We start from the raw sequence: 19577 nt of genomic DNA, 5'->3' as shown, positions 1-19577 counted from the left end.
AATATATGATGTATTGATTTGGAGGATACTTTCATTTTTCGCCATTGTAAAGTAAACAGCTGATGTGCTCACGAAGTCACGGTCGCCTGGCATAAAATGAAACCGAGACCTTAAAACATGATGAAATTTAAAACATGGAAATTTTAATGAACAGGAGAAAGTTAGGCCTGGACAATAAGGAAGACCGGTTTTAATTGCATAGTACAGTGGCGTTATTAGACGCATATAGTTTTAAAGTACATTATGTTTTTGGCTATTTTTGTTGCAGATAAACTGTTCGTATAATTTAGTTTGAACCACTTTTCGTAATAGCCAACTGTAATTTTTTTGTAAATATTGTTACCTAAATACACTACGGTATTAATAATTGCTGCCCTTATAGCAGTGTTTTCTCTTCCATGAACGTCATTTGCAGCAGGTACTGAAATTTCTTCGAACGCTCTTCTTGCAACGAACACAGCCTCATCTCTTTCAGGGACCTCATCTACTGCATTTACAGCGATATTGTGCAAGACGAATGCTGCAACTATGATTACTGGAACACGAGCTAACTTCACTCTTAGCCCCATACTGAGACAAGGGAACCGTCTTTTCACAACCCCAAATGTTCTTTCTATTGCTGACCTGGTTGCTTTATGGGCTCGATTATAAGCTACGATATTTAGGGACCTGAGCCTAGCATCACAAATAACTTTAATATTTAACGAAAACTACCCATGACGATTCATATAAACTTCTGCGTTATCGCCCCCAGGATATATTATAGGTATGTGGGTACAGTGTATAGCGCCTATAACACCAGGGAAAAAATCACGCATGATTTTCCTCACGTCATTTTGTTCAGAGGGCATTTTGATAAACTCGTGTTTCAGTGCAGCAATGAGATTAGATACGCGATGAATGGCTCTGCAGACTGTCGCTGTGTCTACATGCAGTAAATCACCAACGATTAACTGAAAACTTCCCGTGGCAAAGAATCTCAAAGTTAGTAACATCATGTGCATTTGAGTTAGTAGGTTATAAGTAGAATATCACGCAATCTGAGTTCTAGCTGTTCCACGGTATCTTTTCCCAAGTGATCCCTCAGTTTTAACTTCTTATCACTCAATTCTCTCATTGGATTTCCTCATTCACAGAACACACAAGGAGCCCGACAAAATTAATCATTTTCATCATCAGAATATATATCTGAGAAATCAGAGTAATCAGACATCTGTAAAATACGAACAAGATATATAATAACGTAAGCAATTTATCGAGGTTATGTTATAGAATTATTACATTACACTGCAGTAAAAGAAGCGTAATATTGCCTATATACAGACAACTATAGCTAGCAATGTATGAGGTTAGACTTCAGTGTATTTTTTTTACCATTTATCGTAAAAACACAGGTAATATTTTATTAACAATCAGCTGGTCTTGTATCCCAAGTAGGAAACAACTCCTTGAACTAAGATCAAAGAGTTTGATCGGAGAAATTTCTCCAGTCAAAGTTGATCATAGTTCAGTGCGAATTGATCCCAGAATAACGTTTATACAATACAAATGTACGAGTTTTGCGTGAACCGAGATCAATTTCATCTCTGATCTAAGATCAAACGGTTTATACAATCGGCCCTTAGTGGTTTCCCAACTGAAATGAACACAGGTCAGTACAATCCGTGAACACTCTTAGTCCTTTTTTCGGAGAGGGATAGATAGATAGATATAAATAAATAAATAAATAAATAAATAAATAAATAATTTGGAATATGGTTCATGTTTGTGGGTTACTGTAGTCACGTCCTAGTTCGTGAACCATGGGCAACGGCTGTGTGGCCTAGTAAGTGGTCCTGAGAGTCGGGATACCAGTTGCTATGGAATGGGAGTGGGCATCTCGGACATATTCTGAGTCGTGGCCCTCCTTGTGCTCAGGCGGCTAGGACTACACAATTCACCGGTGGTCCATAACCCGTTAGAGGAGAGATCCTCACTTGGACTATGTGCAAGTAGGGCAGCATCCTGCTTCATGAATTTACCGAGCTCAGAACACTTTAAGCAAGCCTCGGACCTATGGGAGTAATGGAGTCCCACTCCCATTTGACAGGCGAAGGACTCCTTGGAAACAACTTGGCGAACGAAATGGAATTCGATGGGGAGCTATCAATATTAATGGGGCTTATGGAAGAAAGAAGGTAGAACTTGCTGAGTCAGCAAAGAGGATGCATCTGGATGTGCTAGGAGTAAGTGATATTCGGGTAAGGGGAGATAAGGAGGAAGAGATAGGAGATTATAAAGTGTACTTGACGGGTGTTAGAAAGGGAAGGGCAGAGTCTGGGGTAGGGCTCTTTATCAGGAATACCATTGCACGCAACATAGTTTCTGTTAGGCACGTAAGTGAGCGAATGATGTGGGTAGATTTGTCAGTGGGAGGAATTAGGACAAGAATTGTGTCCGTGTATTCACCATGTGAGGGTGCAGATGAGGATGAAGTTGACAAGTTTTATGAAGCATTGAGTGACATCGTGGTCAGGGTCAACAACAATGATAGAATAGTGCTAATGGGCGATTTCAATGCGAGAGTTGGGAATAGAACTGAAGGATACAAAAGGGTGATTGGTAAATGTGGGGAAGATATGGAAGCTAATGGGAATGGGAAGCGTTTGCTGGACTTCTGTGCTAGTATGGGTTTAGCTGTTACGAATACATTCTTCAAGCATAAGGCTATTCACCGCTACACATGGGAGGCTAGGGGTACCAGATCCATAATAGACTATATCTTAACAGACTTTGAATTCAGGAAATCTTTTAGGAATGTACGAGTTTTTCGGGGATTTTTCGATGATACAGACCATTATCTGATCTGTAGTGAACTAAGTATCTCTAGGCCTAGGGTAGAGAAAGTGAAATCTGTCTGCAAACGAATAAGGGTAGAAAATCTCCAGGACAAGGAAATTAGACAGAAGTACATGGATATGATTAGTGAGAAGTTTCGAACAGTAGACAGTAAGCAGGTTCAGGATATAGAAAGTGAATGGGTGGCATACAGGGATGCTGTAGCAGAAACAGCAAGGGAATGCCTAGGAACAACTGTGTGTAAAGATGGGAAAAGGCGAACATCTTGGTGGAATGATGAAGTGAGAGCAGCCTGTAAACGTAAAAAGAAGGCTTATCAGAAATGGCTCCAAACAAGGGCCGAGGCAGACAGGGATTTGTACGTAGATGAAAGAAACAGAGCGAAACAAAAAGTTGTTGAATCCAAAAAGAAGTCATGGGAAGATTTTGGTAATAACCTGTTGCAAACAGACAAGCTCATGGGGAGGAGGAAAATGATGTTGGTGAAATTATGCTTGAGGAAGTGGAAAGGATAGTAAATAAACTCCATTGTCATAAGGCAGCAGGAATAGATGAAATTAGACCTGGAATGGTGAAGTATAGTGGGAAGGCAGGGATGAAATGGCTTCATAGAGTAGTCAAATTAGCGTGGAGTGTTGGTAAGGTACCTTCAGATTGGACAAAAGCAGTAATTGCACCTATCTATAAGCAAGGGAACAGGAAGGATTGCAACAACTATCGAGGTATCTCATTGATTAGTAGGCCTATACCAGGCAAAGTATTCACAGGCATCTTGGAAGGGAGGGTGCGATCAGTCGTTGAGAGGAAGTTGGATGAAAACCAGTGTGGTTTCAGACCACAGAGAGGCTGTCAGGATCAGATTTTCAGTATGCGCCAGGTAACTGAAAAATGCTACGAGAGGAATAGGCAGTTGTGTTTATGTTTCGTAGATCTAGAGAAAGCATATGACAGGGTACCGAGGGAAAAGATGTTCGCTATACTGGGGGACTATGGAATTAAAGGTAGGTTATTAAAATCAATCAAAGGCATTTATGTTGACAATTGGGCTTCAGTGAGAATTGATGGTAGAATGAGTTCTTGGTTCAGGGTACTTACAGGAGTTAGACAAGGCTGTAATCTTTCACCTTTGCTGTTTGTAGTTTACATGGATCATCTGCTGAAAGGTATAAAATGGCAGGGAGGGATTCAGTTAGGTGGAAATGTACTAAGCAGCCTGGCCTATGCTGATGACTTGGTCTTAATGGCAAACTGTGCCGAAAGCCTGCAGTCTAACATCTTGGAACTTGAAAATAAGTGCAATGAGTATGGTATGAAAATTAGCCTCTCAAAGACTAAACTGATGTCAGTAGGTAAGAAATCCAACAGAATTGAATGTCAGATGGGTGATACAAAGCTAGAACAGGTCGATAATTTCAAGTATTTAGGTTGTGTGTTTTCCCAGGATGGTAATATAGTAAGTGAGATTGAATCAAGGTGTAGTAAAGCTAATGCAGTGAGCTCGCAGTTGCGATCAGCAGTATTCTGTAAGAAGGAAGTCAGCTCCCAGACGAAACTATCTTTACATCGGTCTGTTTTCAGACCAACTTTGCTTTATGGGAGCGAAAGCTGGGTGGACTCAGGATATCTTATTCATAAGTTAGAAGTAACAGACATGAAAGTAGCAAGAATGATTGCTGGTACAAACAGGTGGGAACAATGGCAGGAGGGAACTCAGAATGAGGAGATAAAGGCTAATTTAGGAATGAACTCGATGGATGAAGCTGTACGCATAAACCGGCTTCGGTGGTGGGGTCATGTGAGGCGAATGGAGGAGGATAGGTTACCTAGGAGAATAATGGACTCTGTTATAGAGGGTAAGAGAAGTAGAGGGAGACCAAGACGACGATGGTTAGACTCTGTTTCTAACGATTTAAAGATAAGAGGTATAGAACTAAATGAGGCCACAACACTAGTTGCAAATCGAGGATTGTGGCGACGTTTAGTAAATTCTCAGAGGCTTGCAGACTGAACGCTGAAAGGCATAACAGTCTATAATGATAATGTATGTATGTATGTTAATTTGGAATATTCCAAAATTGTAATTCTAGACCAGGTCATTCTACTACTACTACTAGTACTACTAAGTGAACTCTGCCTTAAGAGCGCACACTGCTCATTCAAAACAGCACATCAGAGTAGGGATCGAATAGTTGGAATACTATGATGAACCAGTGAGTTTTGTACCAGAGGTATGGTATCAGAAAATGTATGAACCAGAGGAATGACATGCTAAAGAAGTAAGTTTTCTAACTCCCCAGCTATTTCCAGCCAATATTCAGTCAGGCTGTTATACTCGGTACACAGCAGTAATCCAATTTATCAGAGTTGAGAGGCAACATAAGACAAAGAACATCACCACAAACAATGGTCAGTGTAATGTTATTGTTGATCAATGTTATGCGCTTTCAATATTGTAGGCTTTCACATTTAATTTCCTTCCGACTATGAAATACCACTCTTATCATAGTCGGTACGGTAAAATTGAATAAAACATAAATGGCCGGAAATTGTATTCTCTATAACTTTCGTTACGTAGTACTTTTCGATAACACCAATAACATAGGTATTTAAAAATTAAATTTTAGGCCCCTTCCTCTAAACTACAACTTCATACAGGGCGAATAAAATTGTTTATAACTTAGACTGTAGTTTCCTATTCCGCGACTTTATATACCGACTTTCATTAAATTCTGTTAACCCATTTTCTCGTGGCTCGGCGTTAATATGGACTTGGCAACAAAAATACAAATTAATGAATATCTGTGTTATCAAAGCCGGTACGGTAAGAATGTACGACATAAATGATTGGAAATTTAATTCTATATAACTTTAGTTATGTAGTATTTATAGACAGGACCACTAATAATATAAATATTTGAGAATTCAATTTTAGGCCTTCCCCTAAATTACCATTTCACTCAGCGTGAGTAAAATAATTTATAGCCTAGATTGTAGTGGCTCATCCCCCGACTTCACATACCAATTTTCATTAAATTCTCTTCAGCCATTTTCTCGTGATGCGTGTACAATAGGGTGTCCCTTAAAAGGGGAATTTTTTTTTTTTTTTTTTCATTTATTGAAACGCATACCCTGTTATTGTGTTTATTAGTCTATTAGGTACCCAAATACAGAATTTCAACTTTCTACATTAATTTTAACCCATGCCGACGGGGCCTAAAAGTTTTAGAAAATAGCTGCTTAAAGGGTCTGTTAAATGTAGTTGTAGATGATCACTCAAAACAATTATTTTAGAGAAATACAAATGAAAATAGAAATTTATGTAATGCTCTTCTTGTAAGTAACAAATTTTTTTTATAGTTATTCATTTGGATATTTCCTCTTCAAAGTCCTTTTTTACAGTCTGGGTAAATTTTATGTTCTTGCACACAATGTAATAAGAACTGCTTCTGTTCTTCATCTGCGGTAATCAAACCATGAAAGTCTGTCATTAGTTTAACAGCTCTTTCAGCTGTGTCATTAACTGCTTTTAAGGTAGAAACCTTCTTTTTAGCTTCCACAAACACCACGTTGTCTTTCCATGAAGATACAATTTCTTGAAGGAAACCACTGTCAAGTGAAAGTAAATCTTTACTCTTGACAGAAACAAAATCACTCAAAGATTTCCCTGAAAAAAAAAAAAAAAAAAAAAAAAAATACTTGTAGTGCCTATAAATAAAACAAATAAGTTCTAAATGAAATACCAGATTAAACACTACTGGGGCCTATTCCACAAAAGTATGGTCTTGTACATTACAAGTTACAGTGTGGGTTCTTGTAATGTATGGAGTTGTACATTTCTGTTCCACAAAAGATTGATAGTCTCTTGTATATTACCAGTGAATTGTTACAAGTTTTACAAGTGACGACATATCAATAAACATACTACGTCATAGCATGAATCAGCTGTTTATCTTCGTATTCCATTCGTTGAATTAGGTTATGCTTGCCTCATTTATCGTAATATCGTATTTTACTGTAACTTACGCAGCAAAGATTGAAAGAACTAATATTCCTGTGAATTTTTTAATGCTGCGATGTTATTTTTCAGTTTATTTCTTTGATGATAGGAAATTACTCCGTTATTGTCACCCATTCTGTTCTTCCGCGATCCTCGCGTATGTTCTACGAGAGTCTAACATGCCTACCTTGGTCTGTCATTAGGAATCAGATGCCGCTAATACCGATATTCGGCCGCCAAACTTAATTGTTACGAAATTGCAAACTCTGCATGAATTGTTAAAATGATGTCAAGAGAAACAAAGTTATTCATTTTGAAGGAAATAGAAGGTAGGAAAGATATTTGTTTCGGTGGATTTAGCGAGAGTCTGAAAAAACAAGACAAAATAAATGGTTGGATGGAAATATTTGACTTGGGAAAAGCTCATGGAGCTTTTGAGGGGAAAAGTTGGACGTATGTAAGAGATATTCTGCTCATTAATGATTCCAGGAATGTCCTTCTTGGAATATGTTTTTTTCAGTATTTTCAGGCCAACAAACAATTTGAGGAAATTTTATATCATTTATTGCAGCTACCACAGACCGAAGATTTTGCCATCCCAAGCCAATGTAATGTAGTTAGTAAATGATGTTTAGCAGAGAGAGATTTATTTCTGTTCGTAGGATATTTTAAGCTATAGCCAATATCTATCAAAAGTTCTTCCACTTGTACTGTGTTTAACCTAAAACGTTCATTTTATTCAAATACAGTGTTAAACTGGAAGTTTATTCTTTCCCTGTACAGACGATAGTTTTCATTTTCATCACCATCACTATCACTACTGCTAGACCACATATTTATCAAAATGTATCCAAAATAAGCGTATTTAAATAGCACTAGTACATTTATATATTATTGTCCTTTCACTGGTAGAGAATTCTTCTCAATTCGCTAGTAAGTTACAAGTACTAGTACTTTTGTGGAACACGCCTATAAAAATTCACTAGTAATTTGTAAGTATGGAGTAGTAAAGTACAACTGTAGATAATTCTTTTGAGAATTTACTTGTAATGTACAAGACCATACTTTTGTGGAACAGGCCCCTGGTCTACTACGTACCATATAGAGAGCCAGACATCTCTTCTTTTGATGGAACTTATCTCTTTCCGGAATCACCAAAGCTTTCTTTTTTTAAGTTTTCTACAATGTTTCCTTTGGTCTGCTCATCAACTTCATTATCAAAAATTGAAAGGATGGCTATTTCCTCTGACAAGTACCACAAGTGTTGACTGAACTTGTTTAAAGCCACATTGGAAATCAACTTGTCAACTTTCTCGTAATCTTTTAAGCTCTTTAAAAAACAAAAATCTTGATTCGGCGCTTTTATCGCCAAACTACATTCAAGCCAGGGCTTCACATAAACTTCCACAATGAATAAACAAACATCTTGTAAAAAACAAACATTTTAAACTGGGACTTCAGTAAACACATTTTTAAGGAGTAAATAGCTCTTGCCATCCATCGTCCTTGATGCATTGCACCAGGTCTGATTTTTATTTTATTTTTAATGTCTCCACCCAGAAAAACAATAGAGAGCACAATGAGCTCGCGATAATCATCTCGTACAGTCGATTTTGCCAGTTCATTGTTACGAAATGTCACCAATTTAATAATATTTGCCTCACAGAGATGTTGTTGGACAAAATCAGTGCACGGTTCGATGGCACTAGGATTAATATTCTTCCCGTTGTCTCTAAACGTTTTAAACAGCGGAATATCAGGACTGCTAGTGATTTGTTAGATCTTTGATTCAAACACACTTTTGAGCACCAGTTCGTAAATATGATGGCGGCAAGGAAAGAGTAATAACTCTCTTTCTAGTTTTTGCTCTAAAAGCACACAAGCTCCGTTCAAGCGTCCTGTATTAGATGCTGTTGTATCACAGCACATTATTTGTACCTTATCATCCAGCTTTCAGTCATGAAGGGCGTTTGACACTGCTTTCGCTTGCTCTTTGCCGGAAGATTTGTCTAACTCCGGCACAGCAAGAAGTTGTTATTTCTCGTTGTATGAAATAATAATTGGTAGGCGTTCTTCTTTAGAACTTCTTACATCCAGAGCAGGTAACAATTTTCCATCCCAATGAACAGTAACTACTTCGGGCACGTTATTCTGAAAATTGGATTTAATGGATCTCGCTCTATCTTTTCTTATTTGTGTTTGAATGTGTTGAATAGAAGATTTGTTGATCAGGTAATTGTCAGAACTAAGATCAAGTGCTTCTACTACAAACTGAATTATATAAACAGAATCTCTGATGCTTAGTTGACATCTGTCTAAAGTTGCAACTAATTTAGATGTGATAAAATCTTTTCTTGCTCTTCTTGTCGATGAAGCTAAAGAATTACAAGTTAAAAAGGTCCCAAACCTTGACCTAAAGGTTGTTTACAGGCTGAAGATGCCCAAAATAATGGGTGAAACATGTACCTGACCAAATAAGTCTACATAAAATCATGTAGATAATAACCACATTAAACGTGGAAAGTATTGAATAGGTGGTTTTTTATTAAATTATCCTTGATATCTATGCCTAAGCTAAAGAACTTACAAATTGAGATGTGGATGGCAGAGATTCTTCCAGGCTTTCTTCAGAGCTTGTAGATTGTTCTTCTATGTCTTCATGTGTATCAAAGGTCTGTAAACTTGCAGATTCCAATGATCTCGCGGAAGGTATTTGCTTTAGTCTCTTTTTATCTTCTGCGAGTTTTCTCAGCCTGGCCCTTTCTTCAATTTCAGCCAACCTTTGTCAACACCCACTAGGCACCCTGGCTCTTTGCTTTTGCAAAAATATTTTATCTTCTTCGATTTTTATTCTTTCAAGAGCATCAGCATGTGCGATATCGAATAAATTATCTAATTCAAGTTGAAAGTTCTCTTCACGGCGCCTATGTAAATCCTGAATCTTCTTGCTATTTTTTTGCAGTTCTCGCCAGACCTGATAAAGATCCACTAACTTCTTAACACAATTAGGCACAGCTCTGGTAGGTATTCTAGCCTTAACCAGAATATATTGCACTCCCGAATGACAAGATTTGCACTTTCACTAACAGTCAACTTAACCTCACGTACGTTGAAAAATATAACTGCGAGAACTTGATGATTAGACGGTAATTTTGCGCCTGTTATTTGGTGATTTACTTCACCAACCAAGAAAATGGTTTCTTTATTGCTCCTTAGTTCCACTGACATCTTCGAAATATAAAACAATCCGTGCTAGCTACCCGATAAGCGAAAACTAAGTGGCAATAACAATGAGAGCACACCACTCTTGTGACGCAACTTGTATGGACATGTTTGTGCGCGAGTCGGCATGGGTTGCACTGTTCCAAATAACGAAAAAAATTGTTTTCGGGTGTTTTAGGCCCAAATGAATAAAACAACAACCTATGCATTGCAAAATTAAAACTTTGAAATATAAGGGACACCCTAGTATACATACATACGGACAGACAGAAATTACGGAAAAGTAAAAAGTGCATTTCCTTATTATTATGGACATGACCGATACAGAAATACCATTCTTTTCAAATTCTGAGCAATGTACAGACAAAACTCTTAGATTCATCAAAACATTTTGATATCTTAGGAGGACACCTTGGCTTTGGATCACTTGAACTTTGAATGTACTGCGGCTTATATGGAAAGCCAACTTCAATCGCATTTCTATGCGTGAACCGCGACCAGCATTTTATCTATGAAAAACAACTTTTTAACAAAGAGCAGCAATACAGCATTTTAGGAACCTCTATTAAAAGGATCTCTTTAATGTAGTGCAACAAAAATCTTGAACATTACCTTATTTCTCACTAGCTGATGCACCCGAGCTTCGCTATGGAATTCTACATTGAATACAGAATTCTAGGTTAGGTAGTGTACACGCTGTGAGCAAGATTGTATTAAATTTCATAGCTCTTAACGTTACCCCAGAAACGTGACAGGGAAGTCATCAAATATCTTCTCATATATAAAGACTGGGTTAGAGAATTTTCATTGTAATGGTAGGCCCACTTGCCACCTGCCATTTTACATTTCCCAACTGAAATGAACATAGGTCTTTACAGTGACGTCTGTAGCAAAGGCAAGATTAAAAGCAATGCTTTCATATGAAATACTCGATCAAATGAAAAAAAATGCATTTTCTCACTTTTGATGAACAGTACTATGCTGCCAATCTAACAGACCAAAGTTACAGAGCTGGAATGACCAAGCCACAGACAGCTGTGAACCGTAAACACTCTTCGTCTTTTTTTGGAAGGAGGTTTGAATAGTGAGGAGTCCCAGGGCAAAAACTATCACCTTCTACTAATGTTTCCTAGGAGTACCCGATGAGTCAGAAGATCTCAACTCACTACACCGGTGGCGGAAATATCTATCTGACTTGGAGGCAAATTTTTCTCCAAGCCACATGAGAAACCCCCTCTTCACTCCTAACTAGTCTAATACTAAGTGAGCCTCTGCCTTAAGTGTGCACACTGCTCATTCAAAACAGCATGTCAGAGTAGGGATCAAATAGCTGGAATACTATGATGAACCAGTGTGTTACGTACCAGCGGTATCACAAAATGTATGACATAATGAAGAAGAAAGTTTTCCTCCCCAGCTATTTCCCGCCAATATTCAGTCAGGCTGTTATACTCGGTACGCAGCCGTAATCCCATCTATCGGAGTTGAGTGGCAGCATAAGAGACAAATAACATCACAACAAACAATGGTCAATGTAACGTTATTGTTGATCGATGTTATGCACTTTCGATATTGTGGGCCTTCACATTTTCTTCAGACTCTGAAACACCACTCTTATCATATTCGGTACGGTAAAAGTGAATAAAATATAAATGATCGGAAATTGCATTCTATATAACTTTTGTTATGTACTTAGTACTTTTTGATAGGACCAATAACACAGGTAGGGCCTATTTAAAAATTATATTTTAGGCACATTCCCCTAAACTACAATTTATCCAGGGTGAATAACATTGTTTACAGCTTAGACTGTAGTTTCTTATTCCCCGACTTTATATACCGATTTTCATTAAAATCGGTTAACCCATTTTCTCGTGGCTCGGCGTTGATATGGACTTAGCAACAAAAAATAGAAATTCATGAATAATATCTGTGTTATCATAGCCAGTACAGTAAACATGTATAACACAAATGATCGGAAATGTAATTCTATTGGCCTATAACTGAGTTATATAGTATTTAATGATAGGACCACTAATAATATAAATATTTGAGAATTAAATTTTAGGGCTTCCCCTAAACTACCGTACTTTTTCACTCAGCGTAAATAAAATGATTTATAGCCTAGACTGTGGTGGGTCATCCCCTGACTTTACATACCAATTTTCATTAAATTCTCTTCAGCCGTTTTCTCGTGATGCGTGTACATACATACAGAAGTTATGGAAAAGTAAAAAGTGAATTTATTGTTACTACGGTCATGACTGATACAGAAATACAATTCTTTTCAAATTCTGAGCAATGTACAGACAAAACTCTTATTTGATATATATAGGCTAGATATGGTATGTACATAGCATTTTTAATATTACTGATACTACACTGTGTCTTCCATTGCTTAAAGTTTTTACAGACATTATTTTATTCAACCAGCCTTAATTTAAAGTTCTATTGATTGTACGTACAGTTTTTTAAGACCATTGTGTCGTTACACTCTTTTATTCGATACATTTGTGTAATTTGCTTCATGCCTGATGACCTACGATTTAGGTCAAAACTAGTCCCCGAATGTTAATATTATTAATGTATATCATTTATAATTTGTATTGAAAAGGTGGACATTAAATATAAAATATTTAACTATTATTGTAATTCCCAGTTCCATACGGACCAACAATCATGAAATTCTTATCTTTTGATTATGACCAGCATAGTGAAAGGTTTATTGTAGTCAAGATAGACGGCAAGCCAATGCCCACCACAATAGTGCAAGTCTATATGCCTACTAATTCAGAAGATGATAAAGAAATTGAAAGAATATATGAAGAAATAGAAGATTTAATACAGTATGTAAAAGGTGATGAGAATCTAATTGTGATGGGAGACTGGAATGCAGTGTTAGGCCAAGGAAGAGAAGGTAATACAGAAGGAGAATTCGGATTGAGACAACGGAATGAAAAAGGAAGCCGGCTGGTTGAATTCTGCACTGATCACAATTTTGTCGTGGATAACACTTGGTTCAAACACCTCAAGCGACGGCTGCATACATGAACGAGACCTGGAGACACTGGAAGTTATTAAATAGACTTCATTATGATTAGGTAGAGATTTAGAAACCAGATGTTAGATTGCAAGACTTTCCCAGGAGCAGACGTGGACTCTGACTACAACCTATTGGTCATGAAATGCCATCTGAAGTTGAAGAAATTGAAGAAAGGAAAGAATGCAAAAAGATGGGATCTAGACAAGTTGAAAGAATAGAGTGTGAGGGATTATTTCCAGGAACATGCAACATAGAGGAAGATGAAGAATGTGATCAGTAAGGCTGCTGAAGAACAGTTAGGAAGAAAGGAAAGATCACCTAAAAAACAATGGATAACTGAAGAGATACTAGACCTGACTGATGAACAACGAAAGTACAAGAATGCAAAATAAAATGAGGAGCGCAGAAAAGAATACAGGCGAATAAAGAATGAAGTAGATAGAAAGTGCGGGACAGCTAAGGAAGAATGTCTGGAAGAGAAGTGAAAGGATGTTGAAGGTTGTATGGCCCTAGGAAAGGTAGATGCTGCATACAGGAAAATCAAAGAAACCTTTGGAGAAAGGAAAAGTAGGTGTATGAATATTAAAAGCTCAAATGGAAAACCACCTCTAGGGAAAGAAGACAAGTCAGAAAGATGGCAGGAACATAACCAACAGTTGTATCGAGGTAAAGAAGTACATGATAGTGTTCTGGAACAAGAAGAGGCTGTTGATGCTGATGACATGGGAGATACAATTTTGAGGTCAAATTCGACAGAGCTTTGAGAGACCTAACTAGGAGCAAGGCACTGGGAATTGATGACAAACCCTGAGAATTACTGACTGCCTTAAGAGAAGTCTGCTTGGAGAGGTTGTTCCGTATAGTGTGTAAGATGTATGATACAGGAGAGGTGCCATCTGATTTTCGGCAGAATGTTGGTATACGTGCAGCCGGCCCCGTGGTGTAGGGGTAGCGTGCCTGCCTCTTACCCGGAGGCCCCGGGTTCAATTCCCAGCCAGGTCAGGGATTTTTACCTGGACCTGAGGGCTGGTTCGAGGTCCACTCAGCCTACGTGATTAGAATTGAGGAGCTATCTGACGGTGAGATGGCGGCCCCGGTCTAGAAAGCCAAGAATAACGGCCGAGAGGATTCGTCGTGCTGACCACACGACACCTCGTAATCTGCAGGCCTTCGGGCTGAGCAGCGGTCGCTTGGTAGGCCAAGACCCTTCAAGGGCTGTGGTGCCATGGGGTTTGGTTTGGTTTTTGTTGGTATACGTGTTCCCAAGAAAGTCGGTGTTGACAAGTGTGAAAACTACCGTACCATCAGTTTAGTATCTCACGCCTGCAAAATTTAGCACATTATTTACAGGAGAATGAAAAGGCAAGTTGAACCTGAGTTGGGAGATGACCTATTTGGTTTCAGAAGAAATGTGAGAACACATGAAGCAATCCTGACTTTACGTATGATCTTAGAGGACCGAATTAAGAAAGACAAGCCTATGTACATAGCGTTCATAGAACTAGAAAAGGAATTCAATAATGTTGATTGGACCAAGGTGTTTGAGATTCTGAAAGTGATCAGGATCAAATGCCGAGAAAGGAGAATTATCTACAATCTATTCAAAAATCAGTCTGCAGTGATAAGAATCGAGGGCTTTGAAAAAAAAAAAGGCAGCAATCCAGAAAGGAGTGAGGCAAGGCTGCAGTTTGTCCCCTCCTTTTCAATGTTTACATAGAACAGGCAATAAAGGAAAACAAAGAGGAATTTGGAAAGGGTTTCAAAGTTCAAGGAGAGAAAATCAAAACCCTGATAACTGCCGAGGATATTGTTATTTTATCTGACTGCACAAGATCTGAAGAAATTGCCGAATTGTATGGACAGAGTCTTGGGGAAAGAATACAAGATGAAAATAAGTCCAAAACCAAAGTAATGAAGTGTGGTCGAACAAGCTCAGGTGATGCAGGAAATATTAGATTAGGAAATGAAGTCTTAAAGGAAGTAGATGACTATTGTTACTTGGGTAGCAAAATAACTAACGATGGCAGAAGTAAGGACATAAAATGCAGACTAGCACAAACAAGGAAGAGCTTTCTTAAGAAAAGAAATTTGCTCACCTCGAACATTGACATAGGAATTAGAAAGATGTTTTTGAAGACTTTTGTCTGGAGCGTGACAATGTATGGAAGTGAAACATGGACGATAACTAGCTCAGAAAGAGAATAGAAGTTTTTGAAATGTGGTTTTACAGAAGAATCCTGAAGGTGAAATGGGTAAACAAAACCACGAATGAGGAGATACTGAATCCAATAGGTGATAGGAGATCAATTTGGCTTAATTTGATCAGAAGAAGAGATAGAATGATAGAGCACATCTTAAGACACCCAGGTCTTGTACAGTTGGTTTTGGAGGGAAGTGTAGGTGGTAAGAACGGTAGGGGTAGACCAAGGTATGAATATGAGAAGCAGATTAGAGCAAATATAGGATGTAGTAGTTATGTAGAAATGAAAAGGTTAGCACAGGATAGGGTGACATGGAGGGCTGTATCAAACCAGTCTATGGACTGATGACTCAACACCACCTTTATCCAGGAAATTTTCAAATGAGGACTTTCCTTACTGTAGCAAAACAACTTAAGTCAGCTCTTGGCTGTAGTCAATAAGCTGCTGCAAGCCATAAAATTAAATTCTAATATAAGGACTGATTATCAAATTTTCTGCAATTACCATTTTTTTCAACCAACGATAGCCCTGAATTTCACACAAAAAGATGAATGCTTCAATGTTCACAGAAACTTTTACCATTCTTTAAACACACTAAAATTAAATTTTCTTTATCACTAAAAGAACCACAAGAAAAATAAATGACAACCTCAACCACTTACAACCCTAAAACAATCCATCTCATCTAAAACGAAGATTATTTTAAAGAAACTACTATGTATTAATACTTTCTCCCAAAACTAGCATAAACATGCTGTTATACAAACTTACATAGATACCAAAGTACTAGACAAAATTAATGCCCAATAACTACTTTCCTCTTTCAACCAATACCTCCTGAAAGTTATTAATAAAACAACACTAAACATTATACTTATTTATATCCCACTAATTCCTCATAATCTCATTATTAACAAAAAGTTACAACTAGGGCCTTGACTACCAAAAGTTGAGACTCACCATTCGAAGACTTAAGATCTCGATGTATAAGTGAAATTGGTGCCCCATTATGTAAATAGTTCATCCCTTTGGCAATCTGTATAGCCCAATCTACCAACACATCAGGACGAATCTTGCGACCTGCAAGCACTCGATTAAGTGATCCACCACGTGCATATTCCATCACTAGACAAAGGTTTGGCATCTGCAAACACACGCCTTCCAATGACACAATATTTTCATGCTTAAGTAACCAAAACAATTTTGCTTCTTGACGCACGTTCTCCAAGGTTACACTGATATCTTCATCAGGATCCTGCCGGGCTGCTTTCACTGCCACTTCCTGATTCTTCCAAAAACCACGATACACTTTACCAAAACCACCAACACCTATCACTTCTTCAAGATCCAACTCTGAGAAGTCGATTTCTACTGGTTGGACATCACTTATCACACTAGTCACTTGATCAATGATATCTTCCTCAGCTACAAAGTTAGCAGGAAAGATTCCCACCTTATCCTCAATTTTACCCGTCCACCAACCCTCGTCCCCGGAAATTTTAGAGTCCATAGACAGAACTTCAACAATCTCACCTCGTTTAAGGCTAAGTTCATCCTCTCCTTGGGCCTCATAGTCATAGAGAGCAGTCCACAGGGAGGGACTATCCTTCTTGGGAGAGGAATCATTTTTCCTGAAAAACGCACCGGCCTTAGGTTTGATAGGGCTGCTATCATTGCTTGTCTGCTGAGCGGTACTGATGGTATTCGGGCTCGGAGACGCTGAACGACTGATACTCTGTTCTCGGCCATTACTGTTCCCATAAGCCGTCTTGGTGTGTTCCATGGACGTCAATAGTGGAGGCATTCGTTGCTTCTGGGATGGATTCGGGATCCTCCCACGAATATCAAACACTCTGACGACGTTATTTCTTCAGCCGCGGCTTCATAGAACGCAAGACGCTGTTCTATGGTGTGACACTTGCCGTCGTCTTGTGGCCCTCGTCTCGCCACCGAAACAATCAAACTACTAAGAGATGGCCCACTTATCATGGCCTACATTCACTGAAAATTAATAAACAAAAATAAAACTTAACTTAATTCCACACATGTTTCGAACCAGCACGACAATATTGTATTTTAACGCGAATTGTTTACAGTAACCTTCACAAAACTTCAATAAACCAAGAGCGATCATAATATCCCATAACTAGCCTCCGCCATGTTTAAAGACATTGACAAATCTGCATCTAGATATTGACACTTGGCGTCTCTGATGTAAGCTTCAACCTTAGTTCATACAAATCGTCAGAAGAGGGCATAACAACTCACGAGAACAAGACCGCTAGAGTGTTGCCTGCCTTGTATTCACATACTGGGAGATAGAGATGGCTGAAAAATAACGTACCAGATACTTTGTCACAGTTATATGCGTGTCACTGTTACAAATGTATCAAGGACAAAAATAACAGGTTACCGCGTAGGGGCAACAGAATATCGTACCAGTGCAAACCACCGCCGTCTCGATCCTCCTATACTGCCTGCTCTATGCGAGCCTTTTTGCGACTACGCTGCGACAAAATTTCTCCGCTAGATGGCAGACATAGACGCACAATGGTCTAAACTTATTCTAATGACGACAGCCTACAAAACACTATGCAGTATGGTCATATGTTCACTGAAGCTCGTAAAATACATCAGTAATATTAAATATCGGCAATATTACCTGCACGAAGTCGCAGTTGGCCTCTTCATGCACAATTTAAAGATTTTCCTGGACGAAGGCTTGGAGTGGTACCGTACTTTTTGTGTTCTTGCCAACGCAATATCAAATAATAGAGGTCTTACGAACTTGGTTAGGATAATATCACTAACATCTTGCTGATGTTCTTTGACCTCACACTGTAACAAAACACGTTCTGAAAGATTTTTAATATTTGTTTTACGTCGCACCGATACAGATGGGTCTTATGGCGATGATGGGATAGTAAATGCCTAGGAATGGGAAGGAAGCGGCCGTGGTCTTAATTAAGGTACAGCCCAGAATTTGCCTGGTGTGAAAATGGGAAACCACGGAAAACCAACTTCAGGGCTGCAAACCGTGGGGTTCGAACCCACTATCTCCCGGATGCAAGCTCATAGCTGCGCGCTCCTAACCGCACGGCCAACTCGCCCGGTATTCTGAAAGGGAAGACGTCGCAAGTCCTCGTATTACGCTCATGCGCTTGAAGGACTTCGACAATAGGGCACATCAGTTTAAACGAACTCCTGGAGATGCTTCACCAGAGCAACAAAACTAGGTTTTGGGTATCGAACTCCTCCTCTGTCCTGATGTATAATCAGTTCCATTTAGAGGTGTCGAAGCTCTAGGCAGTGAGATGTTGCTGACACAAATGCCACACTCCATCCTCTCTTCAACAACACGAACCTAGTACCCGCAAGCTAGGATTTGATTTCCTGTTTCTAGTTTGATTGGAATATTATCGTCTGGATATCTGAGGTTGTCCAAAATTTCTAAACATGAGGAGTTTAGTGATTGTCCGTCACAATTTTTATCGCAAGGAATCCACTGTCCACCACGGCTTTAATCACCTTCTGGACAAAAAATCCGCAGCCTCTTTCCAGTCATTCGACCGGGCCAGGAAGGAATGAATGAAGCCCCCCATCTAGCAGGGAGGATAGGAATTGTGCCGGTTGGCGAAGCCTGTCGCATCCCTCCGGGGCAATGATTAATGAATGACAGATGAAAGGAAATTATATTCAAGAGTGTTTCTAGAATTAAATATCACAGGGAAAATCGGAGTATTCGGAGAAAAACCTGTCCCGCCTCCGCTTTGTACAGCACACATCTCACATGGAATGACCGGTATTTGAAACACAGAACGCAGCGGTGAGAGGCCGGCGTCTACCGCCTGAGCCGCGGAGGCTCCATCAAATTCTGAAATAAGGTGTAAAGGCACAGATGCGAGAGTAATCTGAGGATATCCAATTACTTCCTTCATTAGGTCTTTGCCTAGATAAAGCCGACAGCCGCTTTTCTCTCAATTCTCTCCTAGACTGTATTTCATGGAGTCGTATATTTTCTGGCTGCGAACAACCTTGCTGAGATTGGCAACATGGTATACAACAGTTGAATATTTCGGGGAAAGAATCTGAAGTTTCAGTTCTACGAAAAATATACCTTGCACGAACGGAAAGAAACAAGTACCAACACCTTAAAATCACTTTTGAAATATCTATAAACATAACATGATTAATTCATTTCACAGTTCTATTCAAAATATATCTTGTACGAACGAAAGTGACCAGACACGTTTACTCATTATACAAAATAACTCAG

General features: G+C 38.8%; 1 protein-coding gene across 1 annotated transcript in view; it reads right to left on the bottom strand.

Annotated features, from left to right (window-relative positions):
* The window catches only part of LOC136883317 (mitogen-activated protein kinase kinase kinase 11), a 554016-nt gene extending 536499 nt beyond the window's left edge, over window positions 1-17517 (bottom strand). The window contains exon 1 of the mRNA XM_067155556.2: window positions 16262-17517. Within this exon, the coding sequence (XP_067011657.1) occupies window positions 16262-17105 (844 nt within the window). The 5' untranslated portion in view covers window positions 17106-17517. The remainder of the gene's footprint in view (window positions 1-16261) is intronic.
* Window positions 17518-19577: the final 2060 nt, after the last annotated feature.

Source organism: Anabrus simplex, chromosome 11 (assembly GCF_040414725.1).
Source record: "Anabrus simplex isolate iqAnaSimp1 chromosome 11, ASM4041472v1, whole genome shotgun sequence".
NCBI classification, from domain to species: Eukaryota; Metazoa; Arthropoda; class Insecta; order Orthoptera; family Tettigoniidae; genus Anabrus; species Anabrus simplex.
The sequence above is the reverse complement of the archived record's forward strand: the minus strand, read 5'-3'. Positions and strand labels throughout refer to the sequence as shown.